Source organism: Rhineura floridana, chromosome 13, assembly GCF_030035675.1.
Source record: "Rhineura floridana isolate rRhiFlo1 chromosome 13, rRhiFlo1.hap2, whole genome shotgun sequence".
Lineage (NCBI taxonomy): Eukaryota > Metazoa > Chordata > Lepidosauria > Squamata > Rhineuridae > Rhineura > Rhineura floridana.
The window spans coordinates 6,837,267-6,855,430 of record NC_084492.1 but is presented as its reverse complement, the minus strand read 5'-3'; the positions used below and the strand labels follow the sequence as shown (position 1 = coordinate 6,855,430).

Genomic DNA, 18,164 nt, shown 5'->3' with positions numbered 1-18,164 from the left:
CCAGATGGGATGGAAAGAGTTCAGGAATGGATATAAATGGGGGTTGTAGTCATAAAAATGGGACAGGCACTGGACAGCTCTGAGACACCCATCCATAGCTCCCCATAGCTGTCCCCAACACCAGCACCACCACCGCCATGTATTTACTGCTAAGGACATATTCACTGCAGTCAGGGTTGTTGCTGAGTTTTGCAACTGGATGGTAGTGGGAACTAACCCCACCCCCTATTCGGAAATAATGAGATTTTTGCCACTCAAGCCAATATCTCTTTCAGTTTTGGCTCAGCTTGTAAAAAAGCTTGGGCCATTCTGAGCACCTGATCTTCCCCGCCCTTTCCCCAAAACATACCTTCCTAGCAACAGCAGTCGGGGTCAGGGCATGAAGGACGAGACTGCTCCTTTCTTTCTTTCTTTGTTCAGAGTGTCCAGTGACAACGACAAAATATATACATAAATATAAACAACAACCCCCCCTTAAATCATCATAAAATCCAGGAAGTTCTTGTTATTTATTAGGGCTCTTACGTACCCCTCACCCAGGGTGGATTACAGCAGTGTCAAAATATAGTAATTAAATCAGTTTAAACCATTTACAGTCAAATTAATAGGGGTAAGTCCTAAAAATGTTGTTAGGCCTGAACGTACTAATTGCCCAGAGGCCCTGGCATATTACACTTCCCAGAGATCTTTGCTTTGGAAACTTCCTATTGGTAAAACATTTGGACATCCTTCCCCAACCTGGTGGCCTCCAGGTATTTTGAACTACAACTCCCATCAGTCCCAGCCAGCACACTTAGAACACCCCTTATTATTTATTTGTTTATTTATTTATTTATTTAATTTGTTAGTAGCCTCATATCTGGTGGTCTCTAGGTGACTTACAACACATTTTAAAAACATACAATATAAAACAAATTTTAAGACATACAATATACAAAATTTAACCCCCTCTCAAAAAAAAAAAAGGATTAAGACAGTATACCAGAAGCCTGAATGAAAAGGAAGGTCTTTGCCTCCTTGGAGAGAGCATTCCACAGCTGGGGGGCCACCACTGAAAAGGCCCGTTCATGTGTTGCCCCCCCTCCGAGCCTTCCCTTCACACCTTCCTGGTTGATGCATGAAGGTTAGCCCCCCAGGTTGACCCTCACACATTCTTTTTGAATGCCTGAAGAGAGCTTGTTCTTCTACAGCAGTTCCACTGCCCTAGTTATATATATTGATGAGATGATGTAGTTCAGTGATAGAGCATCCGTTTTCCATGCGGAAGGTCCCAAGTTCAATCCTTGGCATCTCCAGGTAGGGCTGGGAATGTACCCTGCCTGAAACCCTGGAGAGGCCACTGCCAGTCAGTGTAGGTAGTACTGAGCTAAATGGACCCACTGGTCTGACACAATATCCAGCGGTTTCCGGTGTTGCTTTAAGATGTGTTGGGCAGGAGAACAAGCTTTGCAAGCAGATGATCCAAGTTTAGTCCCATCCCTTCCTGGGCTGCCCTGTATCCTCAGCTGGCATCCCTACCTGGCCTGGGAAATATCAAGCCTGGAGCACTGCTGCCATTCAGTGCACGCAGCGCTGAGCTAGATGGACCAGTGGTCTGACTCCATATAAGGCAGCTTCCTGTGTTTCTAAACCCTCAGGGAGAATCTGTTGCCCTATGAAGGAGGGCTCTGAACAGTTCATATGGGCGGATTGTATCACATGCGATGATGGCCCCAGGAGGGTGGAGGAGAAACGGCCTCGTAAGCCCACCATCAACGTGCAATAAAGCCGAGCTGTTTGCTGTTCCCACCCCATGGCAGGATTAAAACCTCACTGCTCCATGAAGGCAAACGTCTGTTCCCAGGAGCTCTCAGACCTTCCCCTTTGTAGGCCTGCGTTAGGAACTTTGCAAAATGATTTAGATCATCCCAGTCTGCACCTATTAGCGACTCCAGCTAATTACCATCTACAAAGGAAAGAAATTTGATCTTTTCCTTTTATCCCAGACCTTCACTGACTCATTATGCCCAGCTTTTATACAGAGATTAGAGAAAGTCTTCCAGTGCTGTCCCACCCTGCTCTGAGGCCATGGAACAGGGCTGTTCTGACAATAAAGCTGTTTGTTTCTTTGGCTGCAAGAAAAGAAGGGGGAATAACCCGCCCACTGTACTGTAAGGATAAAAACTTCCTAGCAAGGCAGAGGTCCCATTCACCTCATTCTTTTCCAGGGTGGGACGACAGAGGGAGAATGCATGATTTGTTCAGAGGACTATCCATGTGGTGCAATATTCCATCTGTTACTGCATCCGGGTGCCTGAAGGCTGTCCATCTTCTGTGGGAGGGATTCAAGCACATATTGGCACTTTAGGTTTGCAGAACTGAAGTGGGTTAAAGCTCTCTGTCACCTTAGCACAACAAACCCACTTTTTAAAAAATGACAGACTCTTTTGTGGTTTGGAAATGTATTGAAAAGTGTGGGATGAATGCAGGATGAATGTTCATAGCTGTATAACCGCCCCACAAATAAATTGGAGCAAATTCTCAGTAAAGACTGGATATAATCTAATCTCTGCATATAAGCTTTGTGCAAGCAAATCAGGATGAATGCTCAATAAGTAGATTGTCTGGAGAGGCCCTCAGACTCCCTGGGCATACTTCGGCAAATATTAGGCTGCAATCCTGTGGGTGTGTGTAGCGCAGTGGAACTGTTTGCTTCAGAGCAAGATACACGCCGTGCCAATGTCAATGCGAATCACACAATTTGCAAATCTGCATCTAATCATATTTGCAAACTGCTGTTTGATGCTGATTATGATTAGGGAAAATGCTGTTGCAGATATAGTACTAACTATAGTGAGTTCCAAAAGGGAAAGCGGGAGGGGGACAAGGCCTGCACAAGAGGGCGGAGTCATGCGAGGGACTGAGCAAGCCTGCAAGTGCTCCCAGTCTCCATTGTTGAATCTGCACCAAGCCTCAAGTGTGAATGCTGGAATTACCTGACTGTATAAGCAACCCACATCAACTTCTTGAAAGAATTTCACCTGTCCTTGCTTCTTCATATAGCCAGGTTTGCATGTAACAAGCAAATGTGCGGGTTTCTGGGGAAGAGATTGCAGCCACTTTGCTCCTTCCTGGTCATCTTGCTGCTGTGCTACACTAAGCCATGGTTTAGTCTAGATTATGGTTTACAGCACCTGAGTTCAGATGACGCACTAAGTCAAACCACAGTTTAGCTTAGCTTAGCGCAGCAGCCAAATGACCAGGGATGAGCAAAATATCCACTATCGCCTATCTGGGGGGCTGCATGTTTGCTTATTCCTGCTAAGCTGTGATTTGGCTTAGCATTGGTGCGAATGAGGACCTTGTGTTTTGAAAGATTCTTCATGGACCCAAAAATATGTAGAGAAGAGTGCTATATGGTTTTATTACAACTAATACTTAAGAGTGAGAGCCAGTCTGCCGTAGTAGTTAGAGTGTTGCATTATGACCTGGGAGGCCAGGGTTCGAATCCCCACAAAGCCATGAAGCTCACTGGGTGACCTTGGGCCAGTCACTGCCTCTCAGCCTCAGAAGAAGGCAATGGTAAACCCCCTCTGAACACTGCTTACCATGAAAACCCTATTCATAGGGTCACCATAAGTCGGGATCCACTGGAAGGCAGTCCCAATACTTAAGAGTGAGGCCTACCTGAATCTTTCATTGTCCCTGCGACCCGTTCTGGTCTATGTGGTTGTGGAGAGAGGGAGGGAGATTAAGTCCTGAGTAAAACCTGGGTCAGAGCTGCTCCAAATTCTAATATGCTTCAACATCATCATCATCATCATCATCATCATCATTATTATTATTATTATTATTATTATTATTATTATTATTATTATTATTATTATTATTATTGACTTCTATTCCGCCCTTCCTCCCAGAAGGAGCCCAGGGTGGCAAACAAAAATTGGATTTTTGAGATAAACAATAAGAAGAATGATCACAAGAAAACAACAGATTCCAATGTGCTTGAACTGCTAGGGAAACATGGGCTTCTAAAAATGGCATATTCTGTTGCTTCCTTGTTTGGAACGGCAACGGAATTCTAAGAGGCAGCTATGCATCTTTTGTTTTAGTCACCGTTTCAGAAAACACCAAGCAGTGTTTGCCTTGGGATTGTGTTTGTCACGCTAAATGGCAGTAGATGGCAGCTAGGGTGGCTGTGTGTCCTACTTTATAGAGGGCAGTCCTCTGTTTGAAGGTGCCCTGTACGTGCATGACTGCCTGGTCCAAGTCCAGCTTAAAGATAAAGAGCCCACAGGGAGGGAGAGCTGGAGAAGCCTGGAAGTTGCCTGTCCACAGTGAGCACCTGGACTGCAGACTGAGTAGGCACAACAAAGCAGGTTGCCTAGTTGTAGTTTTCCCCACTAGGGTGAGATGAAATGTATTTCTGTTTAAGTATTAGTAATTTCTTCTAAATTTGCATGTAAAAACTAGCACATGTGATTTTTATGTGAATCTGCACCCTCTCACGCCCTCTCTTTTGGCAATTCATGAGCGGGCACACCAGTGTGTGTCACGCACCGTAGCAACTCAAGGGTCCACACACTCGTAATGTGGGTGAGGAGTGGGTAGCATCATTGGAGCTGATAATCTGGTGGAAGCAGGCAAGCGAGGACAAGTTGCTCAGACCGAGGAGCCACTTTATAGAACCTCCTGGCCATCTGCACTAGAAGTGCTGAAATACAGCAGAGAGCAAGACAGCGGCTCCCCCCTCTGGCAAGCTGTCACAGTGGCACAAAAAAGTGGCTCCTGTGTTGCGCTGCCGGAGCCTGCAGTTCAGGACACACTTCAGCAATGTTTGGCACATAAAAGCAGTCCATCAGTCTCCTGCCTTAGATGTCACCTAAAGCAGCTGTTTCAGCAAGCTGTAGCAGAGGGAGAGAGATGGGACTAGAGGGCCTCTCCGTCAGCCCTGCTGAAGCACCAGCAGCTTTTGGCTCCTTCCATCTTTGAAATCTTTCCTCCTGGTCATTATAAGGACTCTGTAATGAAGAAATAATGCCTGAGTTTGCTTTTTCTTCCCTCCTCCCTCCGGAACCCTCTTCCTTTTGTGTCGTGTCTTTTAGATTGTAAGCCTGAAGGCAGGGACTCTCTTACCACTGACATTTGTGAGCAACTGCAAGCCTTTTTTGGACTGAAGAGTTGGATAAAAATGCTGTAATTTTTTAAACAATGATTTTGTAAAGATGACTTGTATGTGTGTGGGGTATGCATGTTTGTGAAGTCCATGCAGGATTGAGGTGTAAATGTATAGTGGTGTGTCTGCATGTGCATGTGGTGTGTGTGGAGAGAGATGGAGCAGGAACAATGTGCACAGCACACACAGGGTGGAAGCAGCCTGCATGAGGTTTGTGGACGGGCTGGGAAGGAAATGCCCCTTCACTGTGATCTCCTTTTTGACCTCTTGCTCTATCTTGCTGCCCTTTTGCTTAGCAGGATGTGTGATGCCGGTGAAGGGCTGTACACCTTTCAGACCCAGGAGGGTGAACAGATCTACCAGAGGGTGCACAGCGCCACCTTGGCCATTGCCGAACAGCACAAGCGCGTCCTGCTGGAAATGGAGAAAAATGTGAGGGTGAGCATCAGGGGTGTGTGGAGGGAAGCGTAGGCGTTTTTATCACTTCTTTGACACCGGAGATAATGAAAGTGAGTGTTGGAAACAGCCGTTGGTTGCAAAAGCTGAACTGTACAAGTTCAGTCTGCTGCCGCGCAGAGAAATGTGCGAAAGGGAGGTTTGCATGTAGGACTCCTGGAGGTATTTGTTGACTTTCATGACACCTTTAAAAGATCAGGCAAATATTAACTTCAGTTAGTCTAATGTAAAGTTTGTCACGGTGGTGCCCTGCAGACCTTTTGGACTGCATCTCCCATGGACTGATGGGAATTGTAGGCCAAAAACAGCTGAAAAAAACCAGTTTGACAAGGCTGGTCTAACGCCTGTGTTTAATAGTTTTAACTCTACCCCTTGAGCCATTTCTTCGAGCAACAGCAATTAAACCAGCTTTTCCCCAACCTCTCCAGATGTTTTGGAGAGGTACGACAGCTATGCTGGCTGGGACTGATGGGAGTTGTAGTCCAAAATATCTGGAGGGCACCAGGTTGGGGAAGGCAGAATTAAACAGTGGTATTGGGGGAAGGTTTCATAATTTCCCTCCTAATTTGGGTGGTTCTGTTTAGGATGTTATGGGAGCCAGATCCTCCAGTATTTTGAGAACCTCAGTCTTTATCAGTAACTTACTAGAGTCATCCTTGTTAAGGGAACTTTGTTATCTCACTGTTCTGAGACGGCTTCCCCCAGCATTTCCTACATCTCTGAGACGACGGAGTCTTTCGTGAAATGGCCCCGTTCGCAAAAAATGGCTGAGTCTCAGCTCAGGTTTGTGCAAAGTATCAGAAGGAGGTTCAGCAGCCTCCCAAAGTAGCCTGCGCTTACCGTTAGGAAGTCAAAATCCAGAATTGGGCAATACCTTTATTGGGGCTGACCAGAATGTCACTAAAGTGTAGCCAGCTTTCAAGTTCTCCAGAACTCTTGATCAAGCAAGATTATGAAGAGTTCTGGAGAACTCAGAAGCTTGCCATATTTTTGTGACATTTTAGTTGGTTTCAATAAAGGTGTTGCCCAATTGTGGTTTTTGGAGTTTTTTCTTATGGACCATCATGGCTTCTTTTACTTTTTGTGTGCCTCGTTAGGAGGTTGTTTCTTTGTTATTACTTGCAGTGGAGGTAGTCCCAAATGCCTAGCTCCTTGCCTTATCCCAGTGAGCCACAAAAGCCAAATAAATTGTGCAAAATAAAAGAAATCCTGCAAATTTGGGCTACCCCAGGCTTGACATGGGCACCAAAGCTCAGTTGTTCAAATAAAGTTAAACAATGCTATGTTTTCATTCATTTTAGAATAATTAGATGTTTTCACGATGGTAAATGAAAAGCCAGATATCTGCCGGCTCAGGAATCTGGTAGCAGATTGAATAGAGCCGCATCATGGCAGCTTAGGAAGCTGCCTTATACTGAGTCAGACCACTGGTCTATCTAAGTCAGTATCATTGACACTGACTGGCAGAGGCTCTCCAGTATTTCAGGTGGGGAGTCTTTTCCAGTCCTACCTAAAGATGCTGAGGATTGAGCCTGGGACCTTCTGCATGCTAAGGGTCCCATAATGTACGGGAGCCAAACAATCAAGACGTTGCCGTATACCGAATGAGATTGCTGGTCCATCCCGCTCAGGATTGTCTGTTGCCAACTGACAGCAGCTTTCAGCAGTTTTAGACAGGAGTCTTTCCCAGCTCTATTGGGAGATGCCAGGGACTGAACCTAGGATTTTTGAATGCAAGGCATTCAGTGCAAAGCAGGTGATGGCGGGGAGGACAAAAATCAGAAACATGAGATGCCATAGAGTGCAGTTAGTCAATGTGGTGCCCTCCAGATGGTGTTGGACTACAGCTCTCATCATCCCTCACTCTTGGCCATGCTGGTGGGGCTGATGAGAGTTGTAGTCCAACAAGATGGGAGTTGTCGTCCACATGGTGGGCACCATGTTGGCTACCTCTGCCATAGATTTTTGCCAATCGGTCCAGTCAGTCTAGGGCAGCCTTCACTAACCTGGTACCGGCTAGATGTTTTGGACCACAACTCCCATCAGCCCCAGGCTAGGAGCCTGTGATCCAACACATCTAGAGGACACCAGGGTGGCAAAGGCTGGTCTGTGGGGTCTTGCTCCAGAGTCCTACAGAACAGGAAGCTACCCCAGATGCAGGAATGGCTAATAATGGCATTGCTTAGGTGCAGAATCTTTTGATTACTTTTGGGTAATGCAGATAACACACGTTGATAGTTCTGCTCTCCTTCTCCTCCTCCCAGGAACCCAGGGCTGTTAGCAACAACCATAAAAATGCAAACATGATGAAACAGTAATTCAGATATGAGCAACTATCTATATAAAGAACTAAAATACAGCACAGCAGACAGTAAACCTGAAGCCTTTAGGCTCCATCCCAGCTATGCTCCAAAGGCTCAGACAAATAAATATGCTTTCAAAAGGCACCTGGATGTTATCAGTGTGGGGGACAATTGATTTTCCCATGGAAGGGGGTTCCACAGTTGGGGTGCCATCAGCAAAAAAGCCTCTCTCTCATGACAGCCCCCCCTTGGGCCTTACCCATTGACAGGACTAGCCAGGACCAGCTTCCCAGGATAGAGAGGGGTGTGTGAATATGTGTAGAAAGTAGCCTACTGTACAAAGTAAAATTTGCATTTGTTTCTCTGTCCACTTTGCGTTTAGCCCTCCCACCACTGGCATGTGGCCCCCAGAAGATTGCCCAGAAGGGAAAGTGGCCCTTGGTCTGGTTTTCCGCTCCTGCTTCAAATACCTGGGCTTTCAGGGGTTTGTACATCAGTACCAACCCCTTAAACTGCGCTGGGTAGTTTGCAGGAAGCCAGTCCTTCCTCCTCCTCCTCTTCTTCCCATGCTCCAAAGTGACCTGCTATGCACAGTTCTGATTTCTGGCATCCACCCGCTTTTCCTCTTTTCCAGCTGTTGAACAAGGGCACTGAACACTACTCCTACCCCTGCACACCCACCACCATGTTGCCGCGCAGCGCCTACTGGCACCACATTACTGGGTCGCAGAACATTGCAGAATCCTCAAACTATGGTGGTGAGTTTCTCCTCTGCGTGGGGGCGAGGGAGACAAACGCAGCTTTTCCCCTGAATTCATTCTGTCCCATGTTTCATCTGTAGGTGTGTTTCTGCAGCTCTGTAGGCCTGGGGGTAGGCCTGGGACTATGAGCAGCTCCTCCTTCCCTTTCCCTCACTTCCCACAAAAAAGAAAATCTCCCACAATCCAGCAACTGACTGCATCCTGCATTGGACCCAGCAAAACACCCAGTTGAAGTACATCTCTAGTTTGTGACCCCAAAGATTTCTGGGGTGTGCAACTAGGGCTGCAGCGGGTGTTTGGGGATCTTGATTCAAATTTGGGAGGGTTGCTGCTGGGTGGGTGGGTGCAGATTAAAGCAGCTTTGCAGGCAGCTCCAGCCTTTAGGCTGCCATATTGGCTGTCCCTATAATAGGGCTGACCTGTCTGGAAAAAATTAAAATCTCACTGATCAGCTGTCTTTCCCACAAGACAGCTGGCAGCTGGATTTTCACTTTTTACAGAGGGCTCAGCACAGGTTGTATTGAGTTTGAGCCTGCTTCCATTGCTTTCATTCCAAGGAAAGTAACATGATTTAAAGCTCTAAGATTTTCTTTGCATCATGTAAAGAGTACCACTTTTCTTTTGGGTGGTTATCTGAAATAGATTCTGAAACCTGTAGTGCTGAGCTTAAACCTTTTGTAAATATGTTTTCACTAAAAGACAGTTTTGTTTTAATGGCCCTGCACCTTTTAAACTTTAAAGGTATTAACTGCTGTCATTTTTAATAAGTTCTGATTAATGTTTTTTTATGGCTTATTGTATGGAAGGGTGGGATATAAATCTAACAAGATAAATAAGTAAAATAAGGCTGCAATCCTATACACCAGAGGTGGCTGACCTGTGGCCTTCCAGATGTTCCTGGACTCTGACTCCCATCATCCCTCATTCATTAGTCATGCTGGCTCCTCGGAACAGGAGTCCAACAACATCTGGAGGGTCACGGGTTAGTCGCCTTACCTGGGGATAAGTCCCATCAAATTCAATGCGGCTTACTTCTAAGTAGACATGGACAGGATTGCACTGTAAGCCATCTTTCTTATTTCGTTAGTTATTTACTTATATCAGTCATATATCTAGACTGTTTCCTATCAATAGATCTCAAAGTGGTTTACATTAAGAAAATAAAAATAAAATCCAAGTACATAATAAACCCAATTTCAACAATTTAAGGCAAGGTGGGAATCCAAGAATATCGGTACATTACCTATATATGTTACAATCTTATCAATATAAAATTCTAAAAATAGAAAAAAGTGTATAGCTCATAAAATTGAACTCTTGAAAATTCTGCCCACCCAGCTGCTCTTGCAGTCTCTCAACCACCTCTCACCCACATAACCACAGCCATTACATCTTTACCTCCTGAGTGCATAGAGATTTTTCTGGATTTAGGATGCCGCTAATTTAAAACAATGTTGTGATGCTGTTCTGCAGTCAATCATGTTAGATACTGTATTGGCATCTTAAAACACGGTGGCCACAATCCAAAGCAAATGAAGCACTTTTAAGCCCTATTGATTTACGTGGGAAAGCTTCAGCACATACCTAACTCTCCCCTTTTTGAAATCAATGGGACTAAAAAATGCTTCACTTTGGCTAGATTGTGTCCAGTGAATTCATTTATCTATTTGAGGATGTTTCTGCCCACCCTGCAGATCAAGTGGTTCTCTATCTTGTGGGTCGATCAGTCTATGACATGGTACTTCTCTGCCACAATTCTCAGGATAGTTTTACAAAAGTATAGTAATGTAGAATACTAGAATGTAATAACAAGGAATCAAAGGCTGTCTCTGTTTAAACTCACCAGCCTTTGCCAGACTGGCGCCCTCCATCTATTTTGGACTACAACTCCCATCAGTAACCCCGTCATGCTCTCTGCGGATGATGGGAGTTGTAGTCCAAAACAACTGGCAGCCACGAGGTTGGCAAAGTTTAGTGACAGCATAATGAATAACCGCAACAAAACTTAGCACCCACATAGCACATCAAGAAATATTTGACATGTGTCACATACATAATTACAGTGGATTGCATCCAGCTAAGTCCCACTGAAAGTAGACCCATTGAGATTAATGGACTTTTATTATTAATGTAATATTTATTTATTTATTTATTATTAGATTTATATCCCACCTTTCCTCCAAGGAGTTGAAGGTGGTGTACAAATATGGTTCTCCCCTCCCAATTTTATCCTCACAACAGGTAGGTTAGGCTGACAGCCTGTGACAGGCCCAAGGTCACCCAGTGAGCTTTATGGCCAAGTGAGGATTTGAACCCTGGTCCCTCCCAGGTCCAAGTCTGAAACTCTAACCGTTACACCACACTGGCTCTCGAATTGGTCATGCCCATTAATTTCAACGGATCTACTCTAAGTGAGACTAACATTGGATACAACCCAATAACGTCTACAGTGATCCTGTCAGTTAAGACTATATTGTTCCCATACAGGTCTAGGGGAGAGGATTGTATTCATGGCAGATTCCAACCAGGGACTTCTGGGCTCACAGCTCACCCTGTTAACCACTGTGGTCCACTAGCTTGGCCTGTCAGTCAGACTGTCAGATCTCCCATGTCAAATCGCACATGGATTGGTGATCTGGTTCATTTTCATCATCGTTTGTCATATAAATCTATGGAGCAACCACACTTGGAAAACTGTTTACAATTCTGGTCGCCCCACCTCAAAAAGGATATTGTAGAGTTGGAAAAGGGGCAGAAAAGGGCAACCAGAATGATCAAGGGGATGGAGTGACTCTCCTATGAGGAAAGGTTGCGGCATTGGAGGCTTTTTAGTGTAGAGAAAAGGCGATTCAGAGGTGACATGATAGAGATGTATAAAATTATGCATGGTGTGGAAAAAGTGTGAAGCTAAAAGCTGGACGAGTCAGGACAGAAAGTATTTCTTCACACAGTGTGTAGTTAAACTATGGAACTCGCTCCCACAAGAGATAGCGATGGCCACTAATTTGGATGGCTTTAAAAGAGGATTAGACAAGTTCATGAAGAATATAGCCAGTGTGGTGTAGTGGTTAAGGTGTTAGACTACGACCTGGGAGACCAGGGTTCGAATCCCCCCATAGCCATGAAGCTCACTGGGTGACCTTGGGCCAGTCACTGCCTCTCAGCCTCATGAAAACCCTCTTCATAGGGTCGCCATAAGTCGGAATCGACTTGAAGGCAGTACATTTACATTGTGGCTACTAACCACAATGTCTGTGCTCTGCACTGTCTGAGCCAGCATGCCTCTGGGAATTGCTGGCGGGGACCCACAAGTGGGGAGAGTGCTGTTGCCCTCCGGTCCTGCTGGTGGGCATCTGTCTGGCCACTGTAAGAACAGGATAAGAACAGAAGAAGAGCCTGCTGGATCAGGCCAGTGGCCCATCTAGTCCAGCGTCCTATTCTCACAGTGGCCAACCAGATGTCCCAATGGGAAGCCCACAAACAGGACCTGAGCGCAACAGCACTCTCCCCTCCTGCGGTTTCCAGCCACTGGTATTCAGAAGCTTCTGCCTCTGGCTGTGGAAGCAGAGCAGAGCCATCATGGCTAGCAGCCATTGATAGCCGTACTCTTCATGTATTTGTCTAACCCTATTTTAAAGCCATCCAAATTGGCGGCCATCGCTGCCTCCTGTGGGAGTGAATTCCCTAGCTGCACTGTGCACAGGATACTGGACTAGGCTCATCTTATGTTCAGCAATAACCTGCAGCCTGCTCTGCCTGAACCATTCATAACAAATACCTGCAACCAGCGTGCAGAAGGATGGGCTGGGGAATGTGGTCCTCTTCTGCCGCTTCTTGCCTATCCCTGCCCTTCAAGTTGCTGTGCAGGGTGCTAGAATGCTTTAAGTTGGATTCCTGCATTGTATGCCTTAAGTTGCATTGTATGCTTTCAGTTGGATTCCTACGCTGAGCAGGGCATTGGACTCAGTGGCCTTATGGGCCCCTTCCAACTCTACAATTCTATGATTCCATGAGTACATTTGAAGAGGCAACAGGTGGAGCTTGGGGAAACCCTGCCCCATCTTCAGGAATGTAAGAAATGCCCTGCTGGATCAGGCCAATGATTGGTCTAGCCCTGGGTTGGTCCTCCAGTTTTTGTTAGCTTCCAACTCCCATCAACCCCCACCAACGGGGACAATGGTCAGGGATGATGGGAGCTCTACTCCAGCAACACCTGGAGGGCACTCACAGGTTCCTCACTCCTGGTCTGGTCACAGCTCTCAATAGCAGCCAGCCAGATGCATCCAGGAAACAGGGCATGAAGCTCTCCCCATTGTTACGCCCCTAGAATTTGGTCCTTAAAAGATAGATCGCATCTGGATATGGTGGTTCATTTCATCCATCCCTCTATTTATTTATTACATTTATATCCCACCTTTTATATCCTCCAAGGAGCTCAAGCTCCCCTCCCCATTTTATCCTCACAGTAGCCCTGTGATGTATGCTGAGAGGCAGTGACCGGCCCAGGGTCACCCAGTGAGCTTCATGGCTGAGTGGGGATTTGAACCCTGGTCTCCCAGGTACCAGTCTGACACTCTAACCGCTATGCCACGCTGGCTGTCATGGCCGCTGTTGGAACTAAATTGCTATGAGCTTTTTCTAGCTACAACCATATCAACATTAGAGCTTCTTCTTAACTCTGGTGCCTTTTTCCAAACAGAGACAAGATCTGCTCTTTGCCCACAGGTGACACATACTCGGGACCCCAGGCCAGCTCAGAGACTGACCTCCTGAACCGTTTCATCTTACTGAAGCCAAATGCTCCCAAAAGTGGAAAGAATGACAACAAAGATCCCAGCTCAGCTTCACAGTGACGCAGCTCTGGGTGGAGAGAGAGAGACCCAGGCAGGGTGCCGGCTCAGCCCAAGAGCACAGTTGCTCAGCAGTGAAGATTTTGTGTACCAGTGCCCATTCCTGCCTTTTCACGAGGGGCCCTGAGGTTTGGGGACAGCTTTTTTGCTGTGGGGAAAAAGGTGCAGAGTTTGCACAGAGGTAGCCCCAAGGAGAACGTTCCGAGCCACGGAGCTGGACCCTGGCATCCTGAAACCTCAGCCAAGCAGGCATACTCCGGCTAGGCCCAGGAAGAGAGCAAGAGCCTGGATGTGAGGAGGAGGACTAGCTATATATTGTTTAAACTATTTTAAATATATAATATTGGTTATGCATATTCTATATATCAAGAGATTACCCACACACACACACACATGAATGCACATTTCTTAGCCATCATGGCAAGATTTTTAAATGGTTGGACTGTGGGATGGTTTGTTCTTTGCCTTCCTTCCATAGGGGCCACACCTGCAAGCTCAAAAGGAAGAACTTTCAGCCACGACAGAAAGAAGTCTTCCCAAATCATAGCAGAAGGGTCAGGTTGTCTCGTGGACAAAACCATGTCATCTCCTAGAGACGTGAGGGGACGGGTAAGGGTTGTTGTTGCTGACACAGGCCTCCCGAAGTAGGCCTTTCTGCAGAACCACCGGACAGTCTCCTCTCTCAGTGGATCAGTTGCTGCAGACTTAGACCACAGGAGGCCAAAAATAAACCCGCCCTTGCCGCAACAATCCTGCTGGCAGAAATGAGAGTGTTTGTTCCCTTTAAAAAAACACAACATTTGGGAAGTTTGCAAATCTAAAAACAGAACAAAGTTTTCTCTTCTCTGACTACACTGACTGCACACAAAAACACAATAGACCTTTGTGATGATGTCTCAGGAGAAGCCGCCAGTTTCCTTTCTGGGCTGTGACTTCTGCACAAGCTTCCTTCCCTCTGGCCTTCCGAGGAGGCCCAAGTGCTCTCCCTCGTCCTCTCTCGCTCTCTTTCAGTGTGGGCTGCCTGCTCAAGGCAATCTGGGCCTGTGAAGTCTGCGCAGGGCACGCAATGAAGGTGTTTCACATGTGGATATTTATTGACAGCTCATTAGCTGCAAGGGCTGGGCTGACCCTCCCTTTCCAATGTGGGTGCTAGATTATAGATGTATACGCACAAGCCGCCTCCAGACAAGGGCAGTTCCAAATGGATGTTGTGAGAGTTGGTGGGGGAAAATAATTTGGGGCTGCTTTGTCTACCATTGGCTTGTCAAAAAGGTCTTGGCTACATTCCACTAGGGAAGCTGCTGTCGCCCTCAGTCCTACCCCCTCCCGCCAATAATCTGCCCCAGCCTTTGCCAGCCTGATATCCTCCAGATGTTTTGGACTACAGCTCTCATCAGGCCTGGCCATCACAGCTGGATTCCTGCAATGAGCTGGGGGTTGGACTCAACGGCCTTATAGGCCCCTTCCAACTCTATGATTCTATGATAGACCAAACCAGCTGGAGAGCACTGGGTTGCTGAAAGCTGATCTACCCACAGAAACAAAGACAAGTGTTCTGGGAGGGTCTGGCGCTAAACCTTCCATCCTCATTTTATGTCCTAAAGGGCCTGTCACACAACCTGTTCCTGCCCAGCGTTCTGTACAAAATGGAAGTCGGTTCAAACCTTCACTCGACTGACTGGAGACAATCAATTGGGCGCCAAGGCTTTTGCTTCCCCAAGGAAGGCTCACCCCACCCCACTGGGGGAAGCTGTTCCTCTCTTTGTCAGGGTTGAAGGTGGTCAGCCATGGGGTTGCCAAATTTTTACCTAGCCCCTGCTCTTCCGCCTCTGATAGTAACTTGATCTGCAGGCATTAGCTGGTGATACTGCTTCCATCAATGCTTTGAAGCACTTCACCTGCTGACATTTCCGGATCAGGCTGCTGGCAACTCAGTTTCCCAACCTCCTCCAGGCCTGCCATTCCACAGGCCAATGCCTGACCCAGGATGGCATTTATTCTTTTCCTGCTCCCCTCTTCGGTCATTCGTACTTCCCACCACCCAACCCCACACGCACCCTGGCCCAGAAATCAGTGAAACGCTTTTCACAGAGTGGCTGGTTTTTTTCCTATGCTGAAATTTTTTTAAAAAGCAATTGATTTTCTAGGTTTACTATTTATTGAATAACTTTTAGAAGGGCTATCTTTTTATTGTAGTACGAACCTTGGTACCGTGTAGTTTTGTGTTGTTGGGTTTTTTCCTCCCTTTGTTTTTAAAATGCTGGAGATCCATTATACAATCTTGTGCTCTGTTATGTGTAAATAACTGTTTCTGGACCCTGTCTCTGCACAGGAAGGAAGAGGAAAGCCTCCAAGGACCCCTGCAGGGGTGGAGTGGGGGAGGCCGCAAAAAAGGGTCAGCAACTGTCCACACTGCCTTGCTCCACCTTCAGTTCCAGTTCAAAGATAACATTTTAAGCATGGATGGCTGGGGGGAGGATGAAAGACCCGCAAGACTACTGATCCCTGGAGATATTTGCCCTCAGTATTTAAGATCTGGGATTTAAGGACCCAGTGCCTGTGCTTGGTTAGTCAACACTATCCCCAGCGAGTGCTCCAGGACATAGGAAGCTGCCTGATGCTGAACCAGATCCTTGGCTCATCTGCGCAGCTCAGTCTGGACGGGCAGCAGCTCCCCAGCATTTCAGAGAGGCCCTTCCAGGAGCTGCCAGGGATTGAGCCTGGGGCCTGTTGCATGCAAGGGAGCTGCTCTGCCAGTGAGCTGCGGCCCCTTCCCCGAGGCTGTCCTTGAGAGCCCCCTTAATGATGTCACCCACGTTTAACCAGCCCTGTAGCCGTCCCTGTAGTTCGGGGTTGAGCCAGCAGGTGTCGCTGGACTTTGAGCCCTTCATCTCTCACCAGTGGCCCAGCTGGCTGGGGCTGATGGGAGATGGAAGTCAAATTACAGCGGAGGGCGGGGGTGGCCCAGGTCCCACCTGCCTGCTATGGCTGCATCGTGTTTCCACAGCCTGCTTCTCCTTGAGGTTTGCTACTAGGGTTGCCAAGTTCCTGGCCTGAGACTGATCCTGTATCTTTAGGAGAAGAGAAAGCCAAGTGCAGGTGTTCTTGCAACCCTGTAATGGGAAAAACCACAAGGTGGAATTCTCCCTTCCCCCTGCACGACTTTTAAAGATACAGAAAACCTCTGGGAGGCTGGGCCTGGCAACCAAGAGGTCTTCTGTATCTTTAAAAGTTGTGCAGGGGGAAGGGGGAATTCCACCTTGCGGTTTTTCCCATTACAGGGTTTCAAGAACTCCTGCACTTGGCTGACTTTCTTCTCAAGATACAGGATCAATCTCAGGCCCTGAGCCTGGCAACCCTTGTGCAGGACCACTTAGATTAGGGGCAGGAAACCAGAGGGCTGCATTTGTTTCTGGACAACCTTCTGAGGGCCACATGCCAATGGCGGCAGGGCCAGAGGCAAAAGAGCAACTAATGTAAATTACACCTTTGTACAGTTGGTTAGTTTCTACACACTTGCTCGCATCTCTCTGTCCTCCATCCAGACAAGCAAGAGGCATTCTTGGAGCTGAAGGACACAGTCCAGGCAGGCGAAAACGCCGAGTCCGTGAGGGCTGTAGCTTGGGGAGAGTTCTGGGGGCTAGACTGAGAGGCCTGGAGGGCCGCATCTGGCCTCTGGGCCCGAGGTTCCCCTCCCTCCCGCTGCTCTGCCATCCAAATTGGTGGCCATCGCTGCCTCCTGTGGGAGTGAATTCCCTAGCTGAACTGTGCACAGGATACTGGACTAGATGGGTCTCTGGCCTGACTCAGCAGGGCTCATCTTATGTTCAACAATAACCTGCTGCCTGCTGTGCCTGAACTATTCACAACAAATACCTCCAACCAGCGTGCAGAAGGATGGGCTGGGGAATGTGGTCCTCTTCTGCCGCTGCTTGCTTTCAAATCGCCGTGCAGGGCGCTAGAAAGCTTTCCATTGGATGCCTGCACTGAGCAGGTGGTTGGACTCGATGGCTTTATAGGCCCCTTCCAATTCTATAATTATGTAAGGATTGCATGCAGCGGAATGAAGTGATAAAGGCTATTCTGCCACTGCAGGACTTTTCCACCTCATCCCGAGCCACCTTGAGAATAAGTTTTGACAATATGGAACAGGAGTATATCAAACAATAAATAAATTGAAATACATTCATCACTGTGTGTAAATCCACAAGCCAACTCAGTAGGCTTAAATATAGGAAAACTCTGCTGAAAACTGGTCTGAGTGGTGCATTCCCCCCCAGGAAAAGTCTGTAAGCAAGATATGCCCTGAGTCTGCTTGTGGGGTTTTCAGGATATGCAGTGAGGCAGCCACCTCAGGCAGCTGATGGATAGCTCCAGCAAAAGGTGTAAAGTCCTCTGTTCTTTAATTTATTATAATTAACATTTGCTTAAAGGAGATGTGAAGGAATAATTTCCAAGACTGTTTTCCTCCACTGATCTACATTTTGGCACAGATAGTCGTGGGATGCGTATGGTAAGACAGCCAAAGTGTCAGGGCTATGAAATCCTCAACCTGCTGAGCCTGCTTTGCTGGCTGGTCTACGCTGTCCTTGTTTAAAAAAAAAAAACCACTTAGGCAACGACAAAAGCTGCACTC

General features: G+C 47.1%; 1 protein-coding gene across 4 annotated transcripts in view; it reads left to right on the top strand.

The window, feature by feature from the left end:
* DOK4 (docking protein 4) overlaps positions 1-16,576 on the top strand; it is an 89,374-nt gene extending 72,798 nt beyond the window's left edge. For 3 of the 4 annotated variants that reach the window (XM_061593769.1, XM_061593771.1, XM_061593770.1), the window contains 3 exons: positions 5,455-5,596; positions 8,552-8,675; positions 13,404-16,576. In XM_061593769.1, the coding sequence (XP_061449753.1) occupies positions 5,455-5,596; positions 8,552-8,675; positions 13,404-13,531 (394 nt within the window). In that variant the 3' untranslated portion in view covers positions 13,532-16,576. The remainder of the gene's footprint in view (positions 1-5,454; positions 5,597-8,551; positions 8,676-13,403) is intronic. The other variant, XM_061593773.1, reaches the window with a different exon arrangement.
* Positions 16,577-18,164: the final 1,588 nt, after the last annotated feature.